The sequence below is a fragment of the Tachypleus tridentatus genome, chromosome 2, assembly GCF_004210375.1.
Source record: "Tachypleus tridentatus isolate NWPU-2018 chromosome 2, ASM421037v1, whole genome shotgun sequence".
NCBI lineage: Eukaryota > Metazoa > Arthropoda > Merostomata > Xiphosura > Limulidae > Tachypleus > Tachypleus tridentatus.
The window spans coordinates 50,385,001-50,409,454 of record NC_134826.1 but is presented as its reverse complement, the minus strand read 5'-3'; the positions used below and the strand labels follow the sequence as shown (position 1 = coordinate 50,409,454).

Here is a 24,454-nt window from a genome sequence, read left to right as displayed (position 1 = left end):
TTATTTTTCAAAGAAGATATTACTTAACTGTCTCCTTTAACCACTAAAAATGGGACTCAATGCTACATCTCTCTGCCTAATATATAAAACTCATGATTCACAATTCTTTTCAGTTCATAATAAATTCAGTGTAACTTTAAATATTCAGCTATACAACAGAATTAAAGGGAATTAGTTGATGAACTCTGACAAAGTTTTCTAATAAAAACACCATTTCCATGTAAATTTGTCACCAAGTCATATTTGCAAATTCTGCATGGAGAGATAAAAAAAATAAAGAAGCTTATAGCTTGATAATTACAGAAAGGACAGAAATCAAATATTTAATTAACATATCACAAAATAACATTAATCATTCTAACTGATTTTGAACAGACTTCACATTAACAGAAATGTTAGGGAGAGAAACACACACAAGTGTTACCTGGTGAGAACTGACATCAGCCTCAAGCAGAGAATGTTTCTTCAATAGGTTCTGCACGCTAGTGAGATCCTGTTTGTAACATGTTATATAATTAGATTAAAAACTAATTCCTAAAGAAACCATACTATTATGAAGACTGATTATGTCCCATTGGATTACTATTGTAAAAAATATATTTACACAATGCAGTTTTATGTCAATATTTAATTCAGAGACAAATGATATATTTATTACTTTACTTACAACATTTGATTAGATTTATATATTTATTTTATAATATAATTATGAATCTTTTGTTTGTCCATATTAACTAAATTTATAAGTATGTATTATTTTGCATCTAATTTATCACTTTCAAATTAAATGTTTTCTATTAAAGAAAGAGCACAAAGTATTAATTTTAATTTAATATTTAGAACAATGTGGACTGAGATCTTTCTTGGAGTTAGAAAGGAAATATAAATAAATGTTGTGTATCTATTTGTGAAAGATCACAAAAAAGTACTACCAAAATAAATTGTTTTATTACTGCAAATGTTGGGGTAAAAACAAATAAAAAAGTTCAAATAAGTTTATATTTTCAACTGATACATAATGCTTACTATTAGGTTTCTAGGAACATTTCAATTATAATGACAGACAACTACACTGAACATAAAATTCCCATTAACTTAAGACTAGAATTATATTATAAAATAATAAAGAATATTCACATTTTTTTATCTAAAGAATAACCATATAAGTTTACAAACTTTGCCATTATCTTCAGACATAAGTTGTCCTTCAATCTCAGATAACCAGATTTCCACGTCTTCAACTCCATGGTTAAAATGTTGTTCAGCCGAAGCTTCCTTTAGTTTTGTTCCCTTACTGGAAGTTGCCTCGGTTAATGACTCCCACAAGTCAACAATCTCGCACATTCTTTCACTAACAAAAATACATATTCATATTAAACACTCACAACTATGTTTCCTCCATTTCTCATTTAACTAAGAGATATTTCAACTTAATAACACAATGTACTGAGAGAGTATTGGAATACATTTTACGATTTATTTCCAGAAAGTGTTCATTTTATGTCTCAAAAGTCAAAATGTATAAATACTTCCCTTGATACAAAATACAAATACAATCGTGAAACATGCAATAAATAAGAATGAATTGTTTGATATGCTGCAATTCTACAAAAAAATCTTCACAACAATTAAAATGTCAAGCTTTTTGGAAACCAGTTAAATAATGTATAGATATTCTTCTATATACAAAGAGAAGGTAAAATAAATGAAAAATAATTTCTACTTAATTAGAGATTTTGGTTGGTATGCAATCTATCAATCTATTACTGCAGGATTATTATAAAGTTATCTGATCTATTATAAAATCCAAAATTTGAAAACTTATTAACAGATAGCTACAATATCTGGTAGGAGAACTAATGAGATGATGGAAGAGATGACTGTAATAACGAAATGATGGAAGAGATGAGTGTAGTAAAGAAATGATGGAAGAGATGAGTGTAGTAAAGAAATGATGGAAGGGATGAGTGTAGTAAAGAAATGATGGAAGAGATCATTGTAATAAAGAGAATATTTGTCACCCAAGATCCTTAATCATGTTGACAATGTCAGAATTCTCAAGATGACATTTAGAAACTGAATATTGAGTAACTTATTGTTCGTTGGTTTAATCCAACGTTTGTTGCTTACAAGGTGTCTTAACTGTCTGCTGTTTAAACACTACTCAGAGTAAATTCACAACCCTCAAGGCAGCATGGACAAGGACTTTCATCTGATTTTCCTCTATGACTTCAAACTTGAACAAAAAGCTACCCAAACTATATGAAAAAACATCAAACAGGCATTCAGCCATGGATATGTTACTGAATGTACAGTTCAGCATTGTTTCTAAAGGTTTCCACATGGAGATGAAAGTCTTGAAGACCACAAAAACTATTGAAGGAAGCTGTCCTTAGGTGAAAACACAACAAGGGAAGCAGTTGAGACAGACCCTTGCACAACAGTGCATGAGCTTGCAAAAAACTAGGAATAAGCAAATCAAGCATTGCCAACCACCTGAGTGCAATCGGAAAGACAAAAAACTTGGATAAGTGAATTCCACATGAACTGAGTGAAGATCAACAAAATCTGCATTATGAGACCTGTCAAGGATGATACTTCAAAAATGTCTTCTACAAATTTTCATTTTATCAAACACTTTGATAACTTTTTAAAAAATAAACACTTTCAAAACTAGGCAGTTACAGAAGAAGCTTTCAGGGAGTTCACTGATCATAGAAACTCTAATTTCTACAGCAGGGGCATAAACAGCATCATTATACGTTGGCAAAAGTGTGTTGAGGCAAACAGTGCTTGCTTTGATTAAAGCATGGTTTACAACACTGGTTTATACTTTTCCAAACTTCACAGTTCAAAAACAATATTTATTTCTTGAAAACCTGATAATATATAATTATCAAGTTATTATGAATAACTAAATATTGGCATATTTAATGGTTACTAAATTTAAGATCCTTCATAATTCCATTATATCCAAGTGTCTCTTAACAACTAAACCTTAAAAGTTCGTAATGTCTTCTCAAAATATAAATTAACTATGATATAAGGAATCAACAACAATGATATCACTAACTTGATCCTTGTAGATGCATAATGACCACCGTCAATCAGTTCTTGACCTGTACTTGTAATTTCGTCAATCCTGCTTCTGTTTGCATTTAGTTCCTGTTCAAAATTCTGGTGTTTTTGAAGTTTTCCATTCAGATTTACTGGGTCCTGAAATATTCATGAACAGATCACATTTATAATTCACTAAAATAAAAAAAAATTATTTTGTGGTGTAGAAAGTTGATGTTTTCATGAAATCGTGTTGCTATTTTAAGAAATAAAAGAAAAATAGAAAAAATTGACAAAGTTTAAAGTTAAAAATAAATATTGTATAACATTTTAATAAACTTTTTTATTTGATTTTGTTTTTTTTTAACTTTGCTCAAAGCTACACAAAGGCTATCTGCACTAGCCGTCCCTAATTTAGCAGTGTAAGACTAGAGGGAAGGCAGCTAGTCATCACCACTCACTTCCAACTCTTGGGCTACTCTTTTACCAATAAATAGTGTGGATTGACCATCACATTATAATGTCCCCATGGCTGAAAGGGTGAGCATGTTTGGTGCGACGGAGATTACAAGTGGAGTGCCTTTTTTTTTATTCAGCTGCTTGAAATAAAAATGAAATATATCCTAACTATTCACACACATTTTCAAAATACTAAAAGGTTTTAGGGCTCATATCATTACCATGCATGCAAAAATTGGAGTAGTTTTTGAGAACTAATTATTTTATGTTCAACACATTAAAAAGAAGAAATCCAAATAGCAGATTATCATAAGTCAATGATGAAACTTTCTTACACCTTAAATGGAAAACACTGTCTTTACCGTTCATCATTAATGTTTGTTTTGTGGATTTTGCACAAAGCTACACGAGAGATTCGTCCCTGCAACTGACTAGCTGCCTTCCCTCTAGTTTTACACTGCTAAATTAGGAATGGCTAGCGCAGATAGCACTCATGTAATTTTGTGTGAAATTCAAAACAAACAAACAGACTACTCTATGATACTTGGTTAAATATAAAACAAAAATTAAAGTTGCTGCATGTAAAGTAACTATTTCTATAAAATACTACTAACATCACGAAAGCTACATCTTGCGGGTGTATACTATGAAATCTGATAAAAAGTATGAACTAACAGCTTATTCATTACAAGCAAACTTTCTTATTTCTGTATCTACATTACTGTAAAGTTTGTAGATGTTGTATTGAATTACTTTTCTGGTGAGCTGGCTTCCAAAGTGATAAAATGCATCTATGTAATACTGAACTACTTCTATGATATTTAACATCAGGACAAAATCAACCACTTTCATCAGTAGAATGAAGGAAAAAGTAAATAATACTGAAAATGAGTTCTTGTTAATAAGGTTTTCAGTACTATCAGTATAGTTTTAAATATAAGAGATAATAATGGTGAAAAAAATTAACACAAGTTATTATTCAGTAATAAACTGTGTGTGTAAAGCTTATTAAAAAAGTTAGGAAAATATGTATTCTCGGTAATTGTAAAGCTTAGTCAAAATAATTTCTCACACAAGCTGGTTTACTGACAAATGTGTCTTTCAAAACATAGTTTACCAGATAGCTATCGTCCATTGCTGTTTTCAGTTTTTCACTGATCCATCCCTTTGTTTCATCACAGTCTCGTTCAAACTGCTGGAGACGGTAAGAATCTTCTAACATTGTGCGTCGATAGTGCCATTTGTCCTGGAGTGCTTGCCGACCTTCAAGCAACTACAATTACAGAGATGTGTATGTATTATGGTAGAATTATGTTCGTAAATTTAAAAAAACTGTAGAACAGAAGAAAAACAAAACGCCCATATGAAAAAACAACAGCTATACTTTCCTCAACATTTGATAATTATAAAAAACGCAAGGCAAATCATATTTCACAAACTTGATTCTCACGATTTTTTAAGTTTTATTTTGTGAACATTTGTTAATATAAGCATTTAAAATGTGAGAAAATGAAAAACAGAAAAACAAATTTAAAAGAAGCTAAACTGTAAACCGTTTGACTTACAGCTGCTCTTCTTTGAGCTACATCATCAGCTGCATAATGTTGCCCTTCTATTAACTTAGTAGCAAATTCATCAAGAGCCTGTAAACATAAGTATAATTAGTTATTTAAAAACACAAATTTAGTAAAATAAACCTCAAATACTGCATATTTTAACTATCACAACTGACAACAAAAACTAGTCTCCAATAAAAATATCAGTCACGTGCTGTCTTAGATATACACACACATAATTATCAATAAATACTAAAACTGATTTTTGCCTGAATTAAAATGAAAATTTTCAACTGAAAATAATTAACTAAATAATTTTACATGCATCTGGTTTGGGGAAATCAAACAGTATAAAAAGATTAATTTAAAAAAGTTCCTTTTGTATTTGCTAATGAAAAAAAATCAGTGTGTACTCATAACATATTCAACTATAATTATAGAGTAACATTCTATTAATGACGTATTCTGACAGGTGTTAGGAGGCATAAGTAATGAAAACATTTGTTTGGCAGAAACTAAAGAGACGTAAGCACAAAACAACTGATATTACAGTAGCAATTATCAGTTTTCTTTTACTTGATTACATCCTAGCTTAATAATCAGATCTAATCACAAGATAATCTAACGTTTGATTAGGGTTAAGTTAAACCTGACATAAAGATGCTCATGCATTACACTGGGGAACACTCATTTTGTTGCATTTAAAAAAAGACCTTTCTGTAGTCAATTTGAGTGTGTTGATTTCAAATCTGAAGTCGGTTTTTGTCTGCAAGCTACAGATTTTATGCAATTTGACATTGTTATTTATTTTTTAATGTTTCGTTATTATAGAAAATTATAGGAATAGCCTATCAATTTGTTTGTGTATTTTATTCAGGTAGGAATTTGCGTTTGTACACTTCATCTGGACAATCTCGTTTAATGCTCCAGCAGTAGTCAGCCATCATACTTTTGTCCCAGCGCGCCCTTGGTAGAGTTCTTCCATGACCTTTAGGTCTTGGTGGAATCGTTCTCTTTGTTCGTCACTCACAGCCCCCAGGTTGTCAGGGAACTTATCAAGGTGGCTGTTCAAAAAATGGATGTGAAAATGCTTATACATGGTTTACGCAAGTTCACATTTGTACAATTTCGTTAACCTCAAATTGCATACAAACTAGAGCTTGTAGAGAAAAACTAATTTCAGATTTGAAATCAGCGCCTAAAACTCCTTCAGAATCAGTTAAAATATCCAATGCAACTCAAAGTTACTGAAAAAGTGTTCCCCAGTGTTATCTAAAGACATACTTTGATCTTCTCTTCCTGAGCTGCTAGTGATTTCTCAAAGTCTTCGTGTTTCTTAATCAGTGCTTCTACAGAGTCTAAGGAATCACCCAAATCTTCATTTTCTAAAAATGCCTAACATAAAAAAATCCTATATTAGTTCACCTTCTGTACAGTCTATTGGTAGTCAGAGTTACTAGTTTAACGTTAGTTATAGTCATTTTTACAGTTAACTAAATATAACTTGAGTAATGCAGGGCTCCAAATAAATGTTTTACAGTACTCTCCTTAGACTAGACAGCCACAAAAATGTACTTGACATTACATTCATTTGCTAAGCCTTGCTTACCTTTCATATACTTATATATCAGTAAAGTTGATTCTGTATGCTGCAAAAGTAAGTAATGACAAATGGTTAATTTACTTAAGCTTGACTTTAACTTACAAAATGTTGGAACCTAATGTATGAAAAAATTATACTTGCCTTATTTGTACCACACAAAATGTGCTTTTCAAGAATGTACTTCCAAAACTGAAGTAAAGTGTTTTGGAAAAACACAGGGCCGCATCCATAAAATATTTACTTCAACTCTCAATTTAAGTATGTTTCTTAATAAGTAAACTACACAGTAAATTTAGTGTTACAAACAAATTTCATTATGTTAAATCTACAGTCCTTATAAGCAAGTTAAATGTTTAGGTAACTATTCCTACAGGAAATTTAAATGTTTTGTGCTGATTTACAAATATGGACCTCATTGAAAAAAAAAATAATAATATTAAGATGTGAATTTCTATAGGCTCATATTACCATTCCATATTCAAATAAGAGTGTCTTATGGTTCTGTAACAATAATGATGAATTTAAATGAAATGAAAATTCCCTAACAAAACGACTGTATTTTTTCTTTAAAATTTAAAGGTACTTTTTTAGTTAGTTATTATTAATGAATATCAATCATTTTTCTTAACAGATATTTTCATTATATTTATAATTAACTGAAAAACAATTTGTGAATTATTCTGCAAAGTACTTCCACAATTTTGAAGATGGAAGGACCAAACTTGGCCTTCAGTGGATTTTTAGTGGCTTTATCTATTTGGAATATAGCTTACCCTCTAACAAGAGCTGCTAAAACATTCATTAACCGTATCACAATAGGTCAAAGATCAAAGGCCACATAATTATATTTGTTCACTTGCATTTAAACTTTTATTGAACTACTATTGTATGAATTTATGTCACTAACTGTTGTACTAAACTGTAGATTATAATTCAGATTTCAGTATTACACATTAGTTAATTTTTTTAATATTAAAATATTAAAAGATCACATATAAACACTGGTTTCTATCAGCCATGTGGTATGTTGAATACAGCACTGGTTGAAATTAGATGTTTGCAATGTCAAAATACTAAGTCTATAGTTTTGTACAAATTTTATAAGGCTCAGCAAGCAACTACAAGCAGTAACCGAGCACAAACGTTGTAACTAAAAGATACAACTGTTTGCTTTACTTCTTTATTTACTGTTCTATATTTTCAGATGCGAGGGGCATTTTGTCTGAAATTGTGTTTTTATCCCCATTCATAAGTCAGTTAGTTGGGCCAATGTGACTAAGATACCAGTGTCTTAATCATGTTTATTTTATAATGTACCTTTTTAGTTTTACCCAGTCTAAACATTAATTAAATATTACATAACTACAGCATTATCATTCGATGTTCAGAAAGACATACGATTCTAGTTCTATGAGGTACATATAAAAACAGTTGCATTAACCAAACATTCTGCTCTGGAGTGCATCAACCAAAATAAAAGTTACTATAACATATTTTATAATATGTACAAAAACAAAATCATGAATTAAACTTTTATTGTTCCATAAGATTCCATGGAAGTAATTCTAATTATGTTGTCTATATATATAAATAGAAATATATATCATAACAATTTAAATAATTTTGTATAATATACTTTTAATGGTTTAAAAAGTTTAAATTGGAAAATACAGATTAACTTAACTTTGTACACATACATTTTGTTTGGCCATCCAAGTATCAGCCTGCTCAGTATCACGATAAAACAGCTGGAGGTCCATACATTGTTCGTACAATATTCGACGTTCTTCCCACAAAGACAGAAGCAGTTGCTTCTCATTAGCTAAGATTACAAGCTACCAAAAAAATTGTAAAAGACACTTTCAACCTATTCTAATAATAATTTTAAATAAAGGACAGGTTCAGTTTACAAATTTCAAACAGTTAGAGAAAACACACAAATTATAAGATAAAATTCCAGTGAGCCACCAGTTAGAACAAATACACATTAAAAGATGAATATTTGATAACACTTTTTGATTCTTCATTTTAGTATAAAGTCGCCATACCAACAATACCTATACATATTTAATACGAACCATAGAAAAAAACAAATAAGCAAAACCTGAAGAATGAAAATTCCTGAGAGTTTTAGAATGTTTGTACAATATTTATTAAATAAATATATAAATCAATAATCAAACTTTACTCATCAATAATGAGGATATCAAAATCTGAAGTATATTTAAAAAAACACAAAAAAAACCTCAAGCTAATTCAAAAAAAAGAAAATACCAGATATGGCTTGATCTCAGCTTCACATTTTCCACATCTGCTGTACATTCAATATGGTTCTATGCAAACTTAAAACGAACTTGATACAGCTCAAATGAAATTCAACTCATGCAGGTCTGACTTTATTGTGATCTTTACATAATTTAACTTATTCTGAAAATAATGTAGCATTATTCAAATTAAATTAAGATGGATTTATAATGCATATCAGTACATTCCAGAGCTAAAAGATCTATGTTATAGTTAATTAGAAAATTTAATGGGCTTTTTACCTCACCCTACACATGTGCATGTAGCTTAATCCATCCCACTCACAACTTTTCAGTAAGAACATCATACATGCACTTTAAAGACAAACAAAATTTAACTGTAGCATCTAGGAACTAATAACTTGCACTACTGCCAAATAAAGCAAATTTTCTGCAATCACCCAGAAAAATTCAAGGAACAAAAAAGTCATATAAGTTATTAATACTTTCAAGTACCTTTTCTTTCACTTCTTCTGATGCTGAGTGGTTTTCATTCAACAGTCTCTGTCCTGCCTCAGCTGTAGCATGGAAACTATCTTCACGGGCATCAATTTCACCCTAATAATTCAACAGAAAATATCGCACAAGATTACTCAGAAACACTTGTTATAAATAGTTTTTTTTTTTTTAAAGATGTGAAAATTACTTTTCTTCCAAGGAACCTGAATGTATTCTTTTTTTTAGCAATTTCTTGAAAACAAATACATAAAGCCTACAAGTCTTTAGTTTGTTTTAATAAAAAATATAAATCTTCCAGATAATTAATGACAAACTAAGTCTTGTCAATAACCAGTTACTGTTATCAGCTTTAAAAAGTATTGTATTCATACCTTGTGTTCTTGATGGCGTTCCAATAGAGCCTCTGCTCCAGCTACATCTTTAGCTAGTTCATCTGCAGATATTATTGATTTCATGTCATTGATCCATGAAATCAAGTCCCTGAAGTCAGCTAAGAAGTAATGCAGATTGTAGGACTCATCTAAATGTCTACGACGTTCTTGAGCCTAAAGAAACAAAAAGTCAGAGTCTAAATTAAATGATCTTATATTTCTAATATTCTTTTCTAATCCATGTCAGAGCTACATTTCACAACAAATTTTCTAGTGTTCTCTCTCACTATAGCCATCAGTTTTCTTCCATTTTTCTCTTGTCTTTTTCTGTTCCACTGTGATATTTATCACTCTTCAACCACATACTTCTATTCTCTTCTTTCCATATCACAGAGTCACCTAGGGTGATAATCTACATAGCTGGTACTACCTTCATCCTCTCCCTGAAGGTTCTAGTCTTGATATAGACGTTCTTCAATATCCCTGTCATCCACATCAACATTTGCATTTCTGCCACTTTCTCATCTACCCTTCTTTCTTTCTTAAATACTAATATTAAGTTATCATGCAACAGAAAATAACAATCTTGATATTTTAATGGTTAAACTATAGAAACACACAAAATTCTCTAAAAATATGTTCTATTCAGTGAAAAAAAAAAACGACATCCATTAAAACACAGTCAAGTAATAAACAAACAGCAAAACTTTTATTCTGTTGATTGTTTTATGTTTTATGTTATATTTAAAACTTAACTTCTGAATATGTGTATAGTTTTATATTCATATTTACAACTTAACACCTAAACACGTGTACAATTTTGTATCAATATTTATGACTTAAAATATGAATAAATGTGCACTTTAATACTGTAAGTTCTTTGATATGGTCAATTATATACTCCTGCCAATAATGTTAGTGTTTGTTTGTTTTGTTTTTTGAATTTTGTGCAAAATTACTCGAGGGCTATCTGTGCTAGCCGTCCCTAATTTAGCAGTGTAAGACTAAAGGGAAGGCAGCTTGTCATCACCACCCACTGCCAACTCTTGGGCTACTCTTTTACCAACGAATAGTGGGATTGACTGTCACATTATAACACCCACATGGCTGAAGGGGTGAGCAGGTTTGGTACGACCGAGATTCAAACCCATGACCCTCAGATTACAAGTTGAATGCCTTAACCCACCTGGCCATGCTGGGCCTAACGTTAGTGTACAACATTACTGTCATCATGTGACATTATTCAATTTGTTCTGTTATGTTTTATGTAGAAAACCTTTTACTTGAATATTGTAATCATAAGGTAAGATCTTGTTTGAGAGAGCAACTGATAATTCACAACAATAATCTTGCACTTTTGTTCTTTAGTTGTTTATCTTCCAAACTAAGAATGTTTATTTTACAGGAAATACCCTAATTAAATTTACCTTTATATTCATGTGAAATCAGTTACTGCTGGAGGAAGAAATAAGGTGTTTTATAATACTAATGAAATCATATTGATAAGGTGTTGATTATGTTTTTCTTTATGCAAAGCCATACAATAGGCTATCTATGCCTTGTCTATCTAAGAGAACTGAACCATTGATTTTAGCCCTAAGTCCACAGACTTATCACTAACTCACCAGGAGATTTATCTTCATACAACTTTCACCATACCTTGGTTTTAAGCTTCTCCCAGTTTGAGACAATTTCAGCATGTTTGGACTGGATCTCATCAGCATGGTCCTTGTGGCTGTTGCACAATCTGTCAGCTTCTTGTCCTAATGTTAAAACCTGCAAAAAACGAAAGAACAAGTGACATATTGTACAGTAAGACAATGTTTCTTAAAATTAAATTCACCAGCAGGCAACTTTAACTTGCTAAGGACAAGTAGGTATTTCAACGTTTCTGTCAACAAACGTTTTATCATTTGAGTTATTGTTAATATCTTTTTACTAAGTAAATATTAATCTAAAGAAAGGCTACTGAACCTTTTTAAAATACAAAAACAAAAATTTATTATTATTATTATTACTCACAAGTTCTTGAAATTGTTTTATGATAAGACGTTTAATTACATATTATTGAAAATATAAATGTAAACATTTGATAAAGTAATACCTACTTTGCGAGTAAGCCAACCTCATACAATTAGTAAAATATTATGTTTCACTGTTACCTTGTCTTCTAAAGCAGCTAAATCTCTTTCCATTCCCTCATGTTTTCTCTGGAGAGCCTGAACACTAACGAGATCCTTGCCATAATCATCAGAAGAAAGAACAAGATCTTTCTCAGATATCCATCCAATTGTTTCATCAGCATTTCTGGAAATGTGTTAAAAGAGCAGTTATAATATCATTATTTAACAACAAAATTAACAACATTTTTGTTTCATATACAGAAAAGTGCAGGATAACATGAAGATACCTACAATCCTCATACAATAAAATTAACAGTAAAAACCACCGTAACACAGTTTAATGAGTTAAATAAAACAACTTCACATTATAATGTTATGAAATTATTCCATTCACTAAAGAATTCCTTAACAGGTTTACATAACCCTAACTTTGTGTCTTGGGAAAATAGTTTTAGCACAATCTTCCTGAAAAACTTAAAGATCAAAACTGAATAACATTCAAAGTCTGTGGCTATTGACACTGTAATGTTAAATTATTGTTGTATGCTGAATTTTCACACTTAAATATAATTTTTCTAGATGATGCTGCTACCCTTGATGATGTAATGATTGAGAAGCTTCTTGTAATATCTGGAGACAAGGGTATATTTTTCATAAATACGAATTTATGTGAAGTATTCAATGAGTCTATGAGTTAAATGTTGTCCACAGTTCATTGTCAGAAGAGAAGTTTAGTTAATGATTAATGCTGAGGTTCTATAATCTTGAGAGTTAACACCACTAACTGAGAATATCTGTTGAAACGATTTATGCTCTTAGGCCTACAACTACGCATAAGGGTAACTTGTAACAATCATGTAACTAATTTGTTGTTACATGTACTGGACCTCACATTATTTATACCAAATAACTTGCAAGAACCCACCTATAAACAGAGTATGCTACAACAGTATACATCAATAGAACATTAAACTGTTCAAGAAATAAAAACAAAAAACAGAACAATTAATCAACATGTACTCAAAAATATTCAGACTTGATATTTCTCCCATAATTTAACATCAGATGTACATTTTAGGTACAGTAGAATAATTGACTAAACTTATTAACATAAACAAAGAATAATTTTATATTAGTGAAAACATTTTGAACTTTGTATTCAAACAATATAACAAATGGAAAGATAAACCAGAGATTACAACAAAAATAAAATTAATATTTACACTTATAGTAAACCAATACACATATAATTTTCAACACATAAAAGATCAAATATGTTTCTCAGTTGTTCAATGAGCCATCTGTGTTAGCCATCAACACTGTAGTGAGAGACTAGAAGGAAGATAGTCTATCAACACCACTCACTGCTAACCTTTGGGATATTAAAATAGAAGGATTTTAGCATCATTAGTATAAAGCATCCAGGTTAGAGTCCACAGCATGATGTCTTTTTTTTTTTGTTTAAATTAGTAATGGGGTAAGGTTCATGTATTAGTAAGGTTGGTGTGTGTGTGTGAATGCGATGAACTGAAGTGGGTCTAATAAATATGCTATTCTGTAAATGTATTTTCAAAATACAAGAATGCCAATAAAAAATATCAAAGACAAATTGTATTTCAAAACCAGAAGCTTACAAATTTCTTGTGCAAACATATGTACCACATGTAACTGATCTTAAGATTCAAGTTGTCAATTTACTTATTTCGTGAGACAACAATATCAACCATCTAACTGCATGTGCAGTATTATATTTGTGGCTTTAACTAATATGCTGGCCCTGCATGGCCAGGTAGGTTTAGGCGTTCGACTCGTAATCTGAGGGTTGCGAATTAGAATTCCCATTGCACCAAACATGCTCACCTTTTCAGCTGTGGGGGCATTATAATGCGACGGTCAATCCCACTATTCCTTGGTAAAAGAGTAGCTCAAGAGTTGGCAGTGTGTGGCATTTACTAGCTGCCTTCTCTCCAGTCTTACACTGTAAAATTAGGAACGGCTAGCACAGATAGCCCTTGTGTAGCTTTGCATGAAATTCAAAAATCAAACAAACAAAACTGGTATGCTCATACCTATTAAAACGTTGAATTTCATGAGCACCAAATAATTTTTCTTGTCTCAATAAAGTCAAAGCTTTCAGTCTCTCCCAGGCTTCATTCAGTTCCTAATAAAAAAATACATAATAAATAATAAGAAAGCAAAACATGGTCTAAAAGAAACAGATAACGAGGGCCATATATCCTCTTGGGTAGAGGAAGTTAACACAGAAATAATATTTTCTTGAGCTCTAGACTAAATTAACAAACTACTCATTCCATGATTAATAAAATTCAGTAAAAAATATTTCCATATTGCTCTTTAAGCTAGAGAAGTAATTTTTATAAACATTATTTTACAGATAGACAAGTTCTACTCATTTTCCCAGAAAAGTGAATCTTGAATGATTTTTACCCATCAAATTATACTGTTTCCAGCAATGTTAAAATAACAACAACTGGAGACATGAGTAAGCAACATTAAATTTCATAAACAGGATACATCCAAGCCTACTGTTTATTTAAACAGACTAGAAAAAGAGAAAGTCAATATATTACATGGTTGTTTGAAATTTCATAGATTTACTGTTGTACATCAATTTAGATGGAAGAAAATAATTGTGTTGAATTTTAAACTGTTGGTTAAAATCCATCTCAATAACACAAAATGATTAATTACAAATTATTCCAAAGAAAAGTAAAAACTATTGAATCTTGTAACAAAGTAACTTAAGAGTAAGTTGTATGACTGTACAGGCTATGCCATAACAGAAATCCTAGTCATGAGTTATTATTTCCTAAAGCAGGGGTTGGGAACCTCTTTCTGCACATGGGACAGAGACCATGCCTGTGAGCAGATGGAGGGCCACATTAAGTTACAAATTTGAATTCTTTTTATGACCACCACAGGCCAGATGGATGTCTTATTTTGTTTGGGGACTGAGGGCTGGATGATTTTGGATGGTGGGCCATAAGTTGCTTATCCCTGTCCTAAAGGTTTTCATACATTCAGAGATTAAAGCCTTAAAAATTTCAACTCACCTCTTTTTTCTTTTGAATACCTTCTACTTCTGGATGTCCCTCATTAATCAGTTTGTTTCCAAGTTCATTGACCTCTGTTACTCTAAATTCTTCATTGGCCATGTCCTGTGAAGATCAAAGTATATAAATCACAATAATCATTACAAGTTTAGCTGTACTCTAATATACAAATTTCATATCAAAATACATATTAAAAACAAATACTAAGTCTACCGACATATCAGAGTACAAAGTACTTTAATATAGTTACTTGATAATAAATTGGAAATTTGTGTAAGCTTCTATTCAGACACACTTATTACCTTCTGAAACTCATCAAATTTTCTTTGCAAGACTTCCACATGCTCTAAATCTTGTCCAAATTCTTCTGTTGTGACAAACGTTTCCTGGAGCAAATAAATATATATACAAATTTAAAACATCTATAAGGTAAAATAATTAATGCTTGAAACAGTTGCACTCATTGAAACTCCAGAATTACAGAATTGAAGAAAACAAAAACAACTGTATGTGTTTCACAAATATTTTGTTCATCATTACTATGATTTTGCCTAGATGATATACATGGAATTAATAAATCAAATATTTAAAAGTATACAGCTGTTTTTGTTTACCTTAATTCTATAATATAAAAACTTAAATATTCACTGACATTTCAATATTATCTGGACAATCAGCAAAATATAGGTTTCTGAATTCTTGTGTTAAATTATGAAAGGTTTGTTTGTTTGTATTTTAAGCACAAAGCTACACATTGGGCTCTCAATTTGGGTAGTGAAACTAGATTTCAAATATTGTAAGCTTGCAAACATACTGTTGTGCCACTAGAGGCATAAACATGAGAGAAGAAAGTTTAGCTGTATGATCTACTAAGAAAGTTGTCATAAATAGGGTGATTAGCTAATGGAATGACTTATTGCTTTTGGAAGAGGTGAAGATTAGTATTTTGAAATACGGAAGACAACAGGATATTTTTTTTAAAAATGTTTTTTTCTCAACTTCTAGTCATCTTCAAATCCTGCTAAAACAGCATACATTTTAACTGATTTAAAAGGTAAAAAGAGAAAATTTCTCTAGCTTTGGCATTATGTAGCAAACAGTTATCACTTTTAAAATATTATTTTCTAACAAATTTAATGAAGTGGGTAACTTAAGAGCTCCAATGATTGGACATAAACCACAAAACAAAGTAAAAGTCTTCATTTTCTTAACTGATCTTTCTTAATATTCTAGGAAATAAGTCTATAATAACTAAAATTTTCAAAACTGTTTTTAAATTTTAGTAAAATTATGTATTGGATTTCCACTCGTACTACATGATCAACTGATGGATTTTTATTCATTGTCTGATAAGTTTTGAGTGCTAAGACTGTTTAACTGCAATAAATTTCCCATTCAACATCATCAGAAGCAAATTATTAGAACTTTCCATAAGCCTAACACACAATTCCTCAATTATTTTACTTAAATACATAAAATCAAACAGCTAGCAGTATGTTAACTTTTCATCATAACAAACTAAATACCACACCTCAATTCTACAAAAGTTCAAAACTTGTGATCACCTACTTTATCACTGATCCAGGACATAACTTCTTCACATTGTCGAAGAAACTGAACAAGCTTCAAAGCTTGCTGAAGCTTGAGGCCCTTATCGGCAAGACGAGACAAGAGAAGTTCCCAGAGTCGATGCAATTCTTCCAAACGTAGCTGCGATACAAGATACAAACAAAAAATTAAATCTTCATGTAAAGAATAAACAGTTGTCTAAACCCATGAATGCAAGCCTAGTTAAGAGATCAAATAAAAACATAACATTTAAAACTATTTTTCATCAGCAATGAACCCTTAAGTTTGCTTATGTAACTAACAAAACATCTCAAAATATCTTTCCATAAGGCTTCAAACAAACATATATTCCTCAGCTTTGAAACCGATTTTCTAATAAAATTTAAAGTATTCTCCAAATATGAATTGCTTATTTTAGAAAGCTAATTGCAATAGTTATTGAAACAATTCATAATGTTGATAAATTTGAACTGTCTTGAATAACAACCCATATTTGTAACATTAATGTCTTGATATGTAAAAATATGTAATTATATTTAAAATGTTAAAATATATATTTTTTTTGTTTTTAAATTCTGCACAAAGCTACACAAGGGCTCTATGCACTAGCCATCCATAATCTAGCAGTGTAAGACTAGAGGGAAGGCAGCTAGTCATCACTGCTAATTCTTGGACTACTCTTTTTACCAACAAATGGTAGAATTGGTTGTCACAAAATAATGTCCCCACAGCTAAAGAGAGAGCACATTTGGTGTGAAGAGGATTCAAACCCACAACCCTCAGATTATGTTTAGAGCACCCTAACAACTTGGCCATGTTGGGTCTAGTTAAAAGTAAAATACGAAATTTGGAATGGTACGAGAAAAAAAGAATAAAAACCAAGTGTGAACATGTTATGCTTGCCAAAGGACAAAGTTCAATCAAAAACAAGCAGCAAGATTTATGGAAAATATTAAAGCAATTGAACCTTATGAAATAATGGAGTAGACATTATAAAGCCTTATCCTAAATCTAATACTGAGAATAGCCATTTATTTGGTTATTGGAGGTTATTTTAACAAATGTGTTTACTGTTAGACAAGTTACTACTCAAGAGATTATAAAAAAACAAAATTACCACATTTTTGTATAGATTCAATAATTCCACAGATTAATGTATCAGATAATGGACCTCAATTTGTGTCTCATGTGATGACCAAAACTTCTAAAGTCGTGGAAATTAATCATGTTTTTACAAGTCAATATCATCTTCAGAGTAATGTGGCAAAACAAGTAAAGAGAACCACAGGTAATATGCTTACATTCCTAAGAAACACTGAACTTAGGAAAATAAACCTGAATTTTCTTTGGCCATTAAAACTTCTGCTGATAAGCCTACAAGTTACACATCTGTCAACTATGTCTAGAACATATGATCTTTCTTCCCTGGAATCATCTGACTAAACATCCTGCTGAACCTCAGACTATGGAAAAGGAGAAAATTGAAAGCAAGAAATAATGTTGAAACAGCTCAAAAAAGACAACAGTGAACTTGCAACAACAAGCTAAGTGCAGTTACTTACAAAGTAGGCAATACAGAATCAGTACAGACTCACCCTGCTGTCTTCTGCAATAAATAATTTCACTGTAAAACTTGATCCCAGATGGAACAAATATCTTCAAATTACAACTACATTTATATTTTATTTGTGACTTAATTCAATTTCTTTAAATGTCTAATGTTAATTTTAATAATCTTACAAGTTATGTTGTTGTCCTCATGTTTTTCCCTAATTTCCTAATATAATCATGTGGTTCTGATATCAACAACTTTGTTTCTTTGGAATACTTGTATTTGATTTCGAGACTGAGTTATTTCTTTTCAAAATCCTGGCCTCATTTTTTACGCTTTGTAGGGTTTCTGTTGTATTTAATAGACCTCTAATGTTCCACATCCTGGAAATAATATTGTTAATTTTATACATTACACTGTCAACATCATAATTTGACACCATCCTTCCCATTTTACATTGGAGCAATGTAAAATAATAGTCCTACGAATTTCTTCAAACTCATTCTACAACTATATAACTTTTCACCAAGAATCTGCATAAGATAGTTTACAAGGTGAGTTTATGAAAACTGAACTTATGTAGTGGTATCAAATGATCTAACAAAGACATAACATACAACATGAAGACTTCATGAAAACCATTGCATTTAATTAATGCTTCACTCTTCACGAAATTGTGACAATTTAAATTAATGTGACACCTAATTAATTATTCAAAGTCATAAGTGCAGAAGTAGGAAACTAACTGAAGAATCATATAAAATTAAAAATTTAAGTTTTTCTATATAATCTCAGTTCTATAGCACTTGATGCATACTTGAGTATAGTTATTCTAAAAGAATAGTTGAAACCGTATCCAAGCACTTTAAAAAAGATTAGTCTGGAACTGCCAGACAAACTTGAGAATTTGTATGTAAAGAAGATAAAAGTAAACTCAAGGAAATACATCCTTTCTTCCTGAAGATTCATTTATTCAAAAATCTAAATAACTATGTGGATGATAACAAAGTAATGTGAACTGTTCTAAAGGTTTATAAGTAATGGCTTTGGGAAAAAATTCTTTAGTAACAAAGCCAAGAAAGAAATCTGATTAATAGGAAGCCAAGCTTTAATGAGACAGTAAATGATATTAGTTTACCATGTGTAAAGTGGTCTAGTCATATACATTATGTAGAATTATGTATATGTTCCAATATCCTACCCAAAAAAACAAATCATCACTTTTTCCAAAACACATTAGTATATAATGCTTCTATATACATTTTCCACTAGCAGTAAGTCATTTAAGCCTGTCAAAAAACGTTTAAGAATGTCTAAATAAATCAACTAAAGCTAAAAGTGTAACAAAAACTGAACACAAAATAAACCCATTTTGTTAGGTATATGTAAACTAGATTTTGATTAAAAATAATGTATTCATACCTAATTTTATTATGTTTATATGGTACATAAGATTCATTAAGTTTGTGAACATAATTCTGTGATTGAGCCATAAGCAAAAGATATCTCATACCTTTATTATGTCTGATGCAAAATGATTTTTACTGATCATATCTGTTCCAATGTTATCAAGCACAACAATAGCATTGCTATGTGCTGAAACCTCTGCTTCAAATGCTTGATGCTTTTGTATCTTAGCCTACAGAAGAAAAAAAAATAGAAAATGTAGGATGTTAACTGACACTGCTTAGTTCTCATTATATGTGATATAATTTATACTATAACACAAAATACAAACAAATTACTACCTGAACATTTATGAGGATTAAGATATAAAAGTTCTCCACTGATAATTTTATAAAGTTAAAATTCTTTTACATGCTAGCAACTTTCCTACTGTAAAGTGCTTAACAACATTTTTATTTTTGGTTAAACTGAATAAATTATTTGACTTTACTGTAATTACAAAGACCAATTCACACATTTAAGTATTTGCTGGTTGAGTGTATGTATGTGTTTTCTCATAGAAAAGCCACATAAAGGTATCTGCTGAGTCCAATGAAGGGAATCAAACCTCTGATTTTAGTGTTGTAAATCTAAATACTGCTGTACCAGCTGGGTACTTTTCTGGTTGAAGCATGGAAGCATATAATACAAACATATATATATATATTTGCACTTAGTAAGTTTACAGTACTGGTTCTTTATGATTTCTTACTATTTTAAGTTTGTTAGAATGTTTTATGCATATGTAATATTAGATTCCAGAACACCATCATAAGTTGATATTTAAATATTTACTAATACAATCTTAGACTGTTCAGTTTACATCAGAATATATACGCTGTGTATATATATACAAAAACCATATTCAACAGTTATATAAATATTAACATAAAAATACAGAGTTGGAGGGGATCTCATTGAGATGTTTAATATTTTAAAAGTGATTGATAGTGTTGATGCATCAACATGTTTCATACTTAACAGTGAGAACATTAGAATGATGAGACACAAACATAAAGTATGGTAAGGTAGGAGTCATCTTCAGCTAAGATAGTTTATTTTTCAAACAGTGTGATTGGCCACTAGAATGGGTTGCCTCCGGATGTTGTGTAGACAGTAAATTTAAGTGCATTTATGAGAAAGGTTGATAGATAAATGATTGATAAGGGCTGACTTTAAGATATGTTTTTAATTTATTTATTAATAGCTTTAGTTTAGAAAATGGAACAGCTGAGATGGACCAATAAATCTCACGTTGTTCCAAAACATCATGTTATTTTATCCCACTTTATGGCTTGTGCTATGGTGAGCATTTTAAATTTGTTGTGTAACACTTTTTTTTATTACTTCATAAAGCCTGTTTTGATAATATATGTGTATGTAAAAATTCATATAGCATTCAAATATGCAGAAATAAAGTTACAAACCTGAAGATTTGTTGGGTCTTTGTAACTTTCATCTGAGGCTGCCTGAAGTTTTTCGTTTATCCAAGATTCAAGTTCATCAGCGTCACGTTTAAAGTACTGGAAGCGGCGTGAATCTTCGAGTCGCTCTCTTTTGCTCCTCGCTTCCGATTTAAATTCAACATATCTTCCCAGAACCTGTTCTCTTCTTTCTTGAATGTCTTCGACCGTTTCCAGAATTTTAATATCTCTTGACTGGGAGTCCATGGCTTCCTAGATACAGTTTATGTTATTTCACAATTAAATTTATTTGTCTCTTATTGACACAACACTTGTTTACAATAACTCCAAATATAAATAATAGAGTTGAAATTTCTTATCTATCATGATATTTCCAAATACGAGACATTCTTTACGATCAGTGAAATCAACTTGTTATGTAGTAAATATAATTAATAAAATATTAAATATTCTTGATAGTTTTTTACCAAACACATTTAAACAACTCACTTATATTATTAAATATATTTTAATACCAATGAACCAATGTATACAAACCTTAAACCTTACGCACGTTTAATGTTTCTTACCATTGTACAAGACAACATTTTAAGTGGTATAACTTACATAAAGAGATTTTTTTTTTTATTTCGTGCAAAGCTACACGATGGCGATCTGCGCCAGCCGTCCCTAATTTTGTAGTGTAAGACTAGAGGGAAGGCAGCTAGTCATCACCATGAACCACCAACTCTTGGGCTACTCTTTACCAACGAGTAGTGAGATTGACCGTAACTTTATAACGCACCAAAGATGCGCGCCCTTTCAGTCTTGGGGGCACTTGTTCTCACTAACAAATTAAGAAAATTTATATCACATTTTCTTATTAAACATTCTCAAAATGAAGCAATCTTAAATATAAGGCAACCCTCACTTTCAGAAACCATAGGAAAGAAAAAACTGAGTATCATAACATCCTTTTCTAGGTCCAGGAAATCAATAATGTGTTTTCTTAGAGCAAAGCCACTTCAGGCTATCTGCTGAGCCCACCGAGGGGAATCAAACCCTTGATTTTAGCGTTGTATATCCGGAGACATACCGCTGTACTAGCAGGGGGCAAAATCAATAATAGCCCGAAGGTGTATTAATTTAAAGAATTGGTGATTGCCTTGTAAAAACATCAGGCGCTCGTGCTATTATTATCAGCCATAATTATAAGGTAACTACGAATTTTACAGCCCAATTATTAACCAAAAAACATCATCTTATAATAAGGCCAATACAGCATTACGTATTAAAATATTTCTTGAATTAGGTTTTAAAATATGCTTTACAATTACGTCTAGAAATTTACCATAACAATATTTTTTCCGCAAAAAATGTTTCTATAAAATTATCGATGATCCCCACAATTAAACAGCAATTAATGTGTACAATAATATAAATTTATACAGTTTATGATAGTAAATTTTCAATTTCCTCACTTGAAAACGTACCTGTAACTGAATCATTCATATGTAACATATAAACATCAGCGAACTATTTAGTTCTTTAAGGTTTTCCTTGCATATTCACCACACGTAAAAGCAAACTTTAAACCAATGTATCTCAGAATGGCTGGTATGGGTATTAACACTGATAAGGGGAGAACAACGTTTCGACCTTCCTAGTTCATTTTCTTAACCCGTTCTCTCCTTATCAATAAAAGTGTTAATACCCATACCAGCCGTTCTGAGATACATTTTTATTTCAAGTGGATTTCTCGTCATCCAGAAACTTTAAACCATTTTGTTTTTCTTTTCAGGATATCATTGATCCCCCTCACTACTGTAACGTAATGGCCTTTACTACTACTAAACAAAATAATTCCTCAAGTAAACCACCATTTTAAAACTGTCTTAACTGAAGCCTAGCATACATATTCCAAATTAAACTTCTGTACTCTCATCCCAGTATCTTCAGAATAGAAAACAAAAGAATTAAAACCCTTTATCCTTTCAATTCCCTTGGATAATATTAAGATCATCAACTACCCTTTCTTTAGGAAATCTTAACCTATCATTATACGATGGCTCTTCTATCACTGAAATCATTCGTGTACCCCTTCTCTGTATCCTTTCCATGAATTGTAGCAAAACTTAAAAAAATAAACTATGTTTTGAGTATTTATCATGAAAATTTGAAATACAAATAATTCGTAAAACAATAAGGAACGTTTGGAGTATGCAATATTAATATCTAAAAAAGATTTTTTTACATATGATTTTCCCTCAGACTTCATTTTTTTCTATAAGTAATTCAAAATACACATCTCATACATAGCATACTTTTTTTCATTTTCAATATACAAAACAATAAATTCTAAAATACACTTTCTTCCATTTTCCATCAAAAAGATGTAACAGTATAAGAGAAAATGGATCACTTTAAATCCATAAGTGTGTTTTCCAGTGTTTACAAAAATCATAGAAATATTTTCTCAGCAGGCTTCTCTGTATAGACTGCCTGTTGTACAAGAAAGATGTTATATTAATTCTTACCGAGCATAGTGCAAAAGAAATTATTTTTGTGGTTTTAGAAACCATTTTATCCCAATTTGCTACAACTACTACTGTATGTAATCAACACGAATCTAAAATAAATAAGAAAATATTATAAACATCAAATAAAAGGAAACTTGCAAAAAGCCACTGTTCGCTGTCATTCAGTTAGTATTTACTACTACCAAATAATTTAACTTTAAATAGACTTATTTATAACTGACTGTGGCTAACACTTATAAGTTTAAATTAATTATCAAAACTAAAATTAGTTGTTGTGTTTTTTTACAATTTACAAAACAAGTACTTATCTACGTTAGTAGAAGTAGCAGTTATTTATTCAACACATACAAATTAACCACACTAACGACGAAGCACAGCGACAGTTAGTGATATTTATACTGAATTTTTCAAATCTGCTTTACTTTAGCTCAATACAGAAATAATTTATATTACATTAAAACATACTGTTTAAGCTGTTTTTTCGTACTTACATTTGAACAGTATATTCATGAAAATCAACGCATCATTGGTACTAGTAGTGGTAGACAATATTTACGTAGATAATATTACAGTTTTAGTTCCAAAAATAAAACTAAAAGATACTATGAGTCACTTTTTTTTAAAAAAAGTGTGTGCCAATTTATTTAATTAATACAGCTAGGTCCGACTTCTGAATTAGTATACGTACAACTTAATTTAAAACGATGGAAAGTATTTTACTGTTCAGTTTAAAATTTAAACTTTTATATTAATGTTCTAGTTTGTGACGATACACAATATATTTTTCAAATATTATGAATAAATAATCTTACCTGAAACAAAAAACTATATACCGAAAATTTTTCTCCTCTCGACACACGCCCTAGCAAGAGTACTTTCTGGTTATTTTGGTTAGCAAGATATTATTAGCACTATCGGTTTTATCGAAAGAAACCCTCT

The 24,454-nt window shown here is 30.7% G+C and overlaps 1 protein-coding gene across 4 annotated transcripts in view; it reads right to left on the bottom strand.

Annotated features, from left to right (window-relative positions):
- LOC143243721 (spectrin alpha chain-like) overlaps window positions 1–24,454 on the bottom strand; it is a 66,917-nt gene extending 42,463 nt beyond the window's left edge. For 2 of the 4 annotated variants that reach the window (XM_076487364.1, XM_076487379.1), the window contains exons 1-18: window positions 24,328–24,454; window positions 21,000–21,248; window positions 19,640–19,765; window positions 16,575–16,715; window positions 15,308–15,391; window positions 15,006–15,110; window positions 14,001–14,092; window positions 11,971–12,115; window positions 11,468–11,584; window positions 9,809–9,982; window positions 9,435–9,536; window positions 8,373–8,510; window positions 6,357–6,467; window positions 5,082–5,159; window positions 4,634–4,789; window positions 3,074–3,216; window positions 1,177–1,351; window positions 425–493 (exon numbers count right to left, since the gene is read on the bottom strand). In XM_076487364.1, the coding sequence (XP_076343479.1) occupies window positions 425–493; window positions 1,177–1,351; window positions 3,074–3,216; window positions 4,634–4,789; window positions 5,082–5,159; window positions 6,357–6,467; window positions 8,373–8,510; window positions 9,435–9,536; window positions 9,809–9,982; window positions 11,468–11,584; window positions 11,971–12,115; window positions 14,001–14,092; window positions 15,006–15,110; window positions 15,308–15,391; window positions 16,575–16,715; window positions 19,640–19,765; window positions 21,000–21,242 (2,199 nt within the window). In that variant the 5' untranslated portion in view covers window positions 21,243–21,248; window positions 24,328–24,454. Of the gene's footprint in view, window positions 1–424; window positions 494–1,176; window positions 1,352–3,073; window positions 3,217–4,633; window positions 4,790–5,081; window positions 5,160–6,356; window positions 6,468–8,372; window positions 8,511–9,434; window positions 9,537–9,808; window positions 9,983–11,467; window positions 11,585–11,970; window positions 12,116–14,000; window positions 14,093–15,005; window positions 15,111–15,307; window positions 15,392–16,574; window positions 16,716–19,639; window positions 19,766–20,999; window positions 21,249–24,006; window positions 24,070–24,327 lie in introns of those variants that run through there. The other 2 variants (XM_076487374.1, XM_076487372.1) reach the window with 2 other exon arrangements.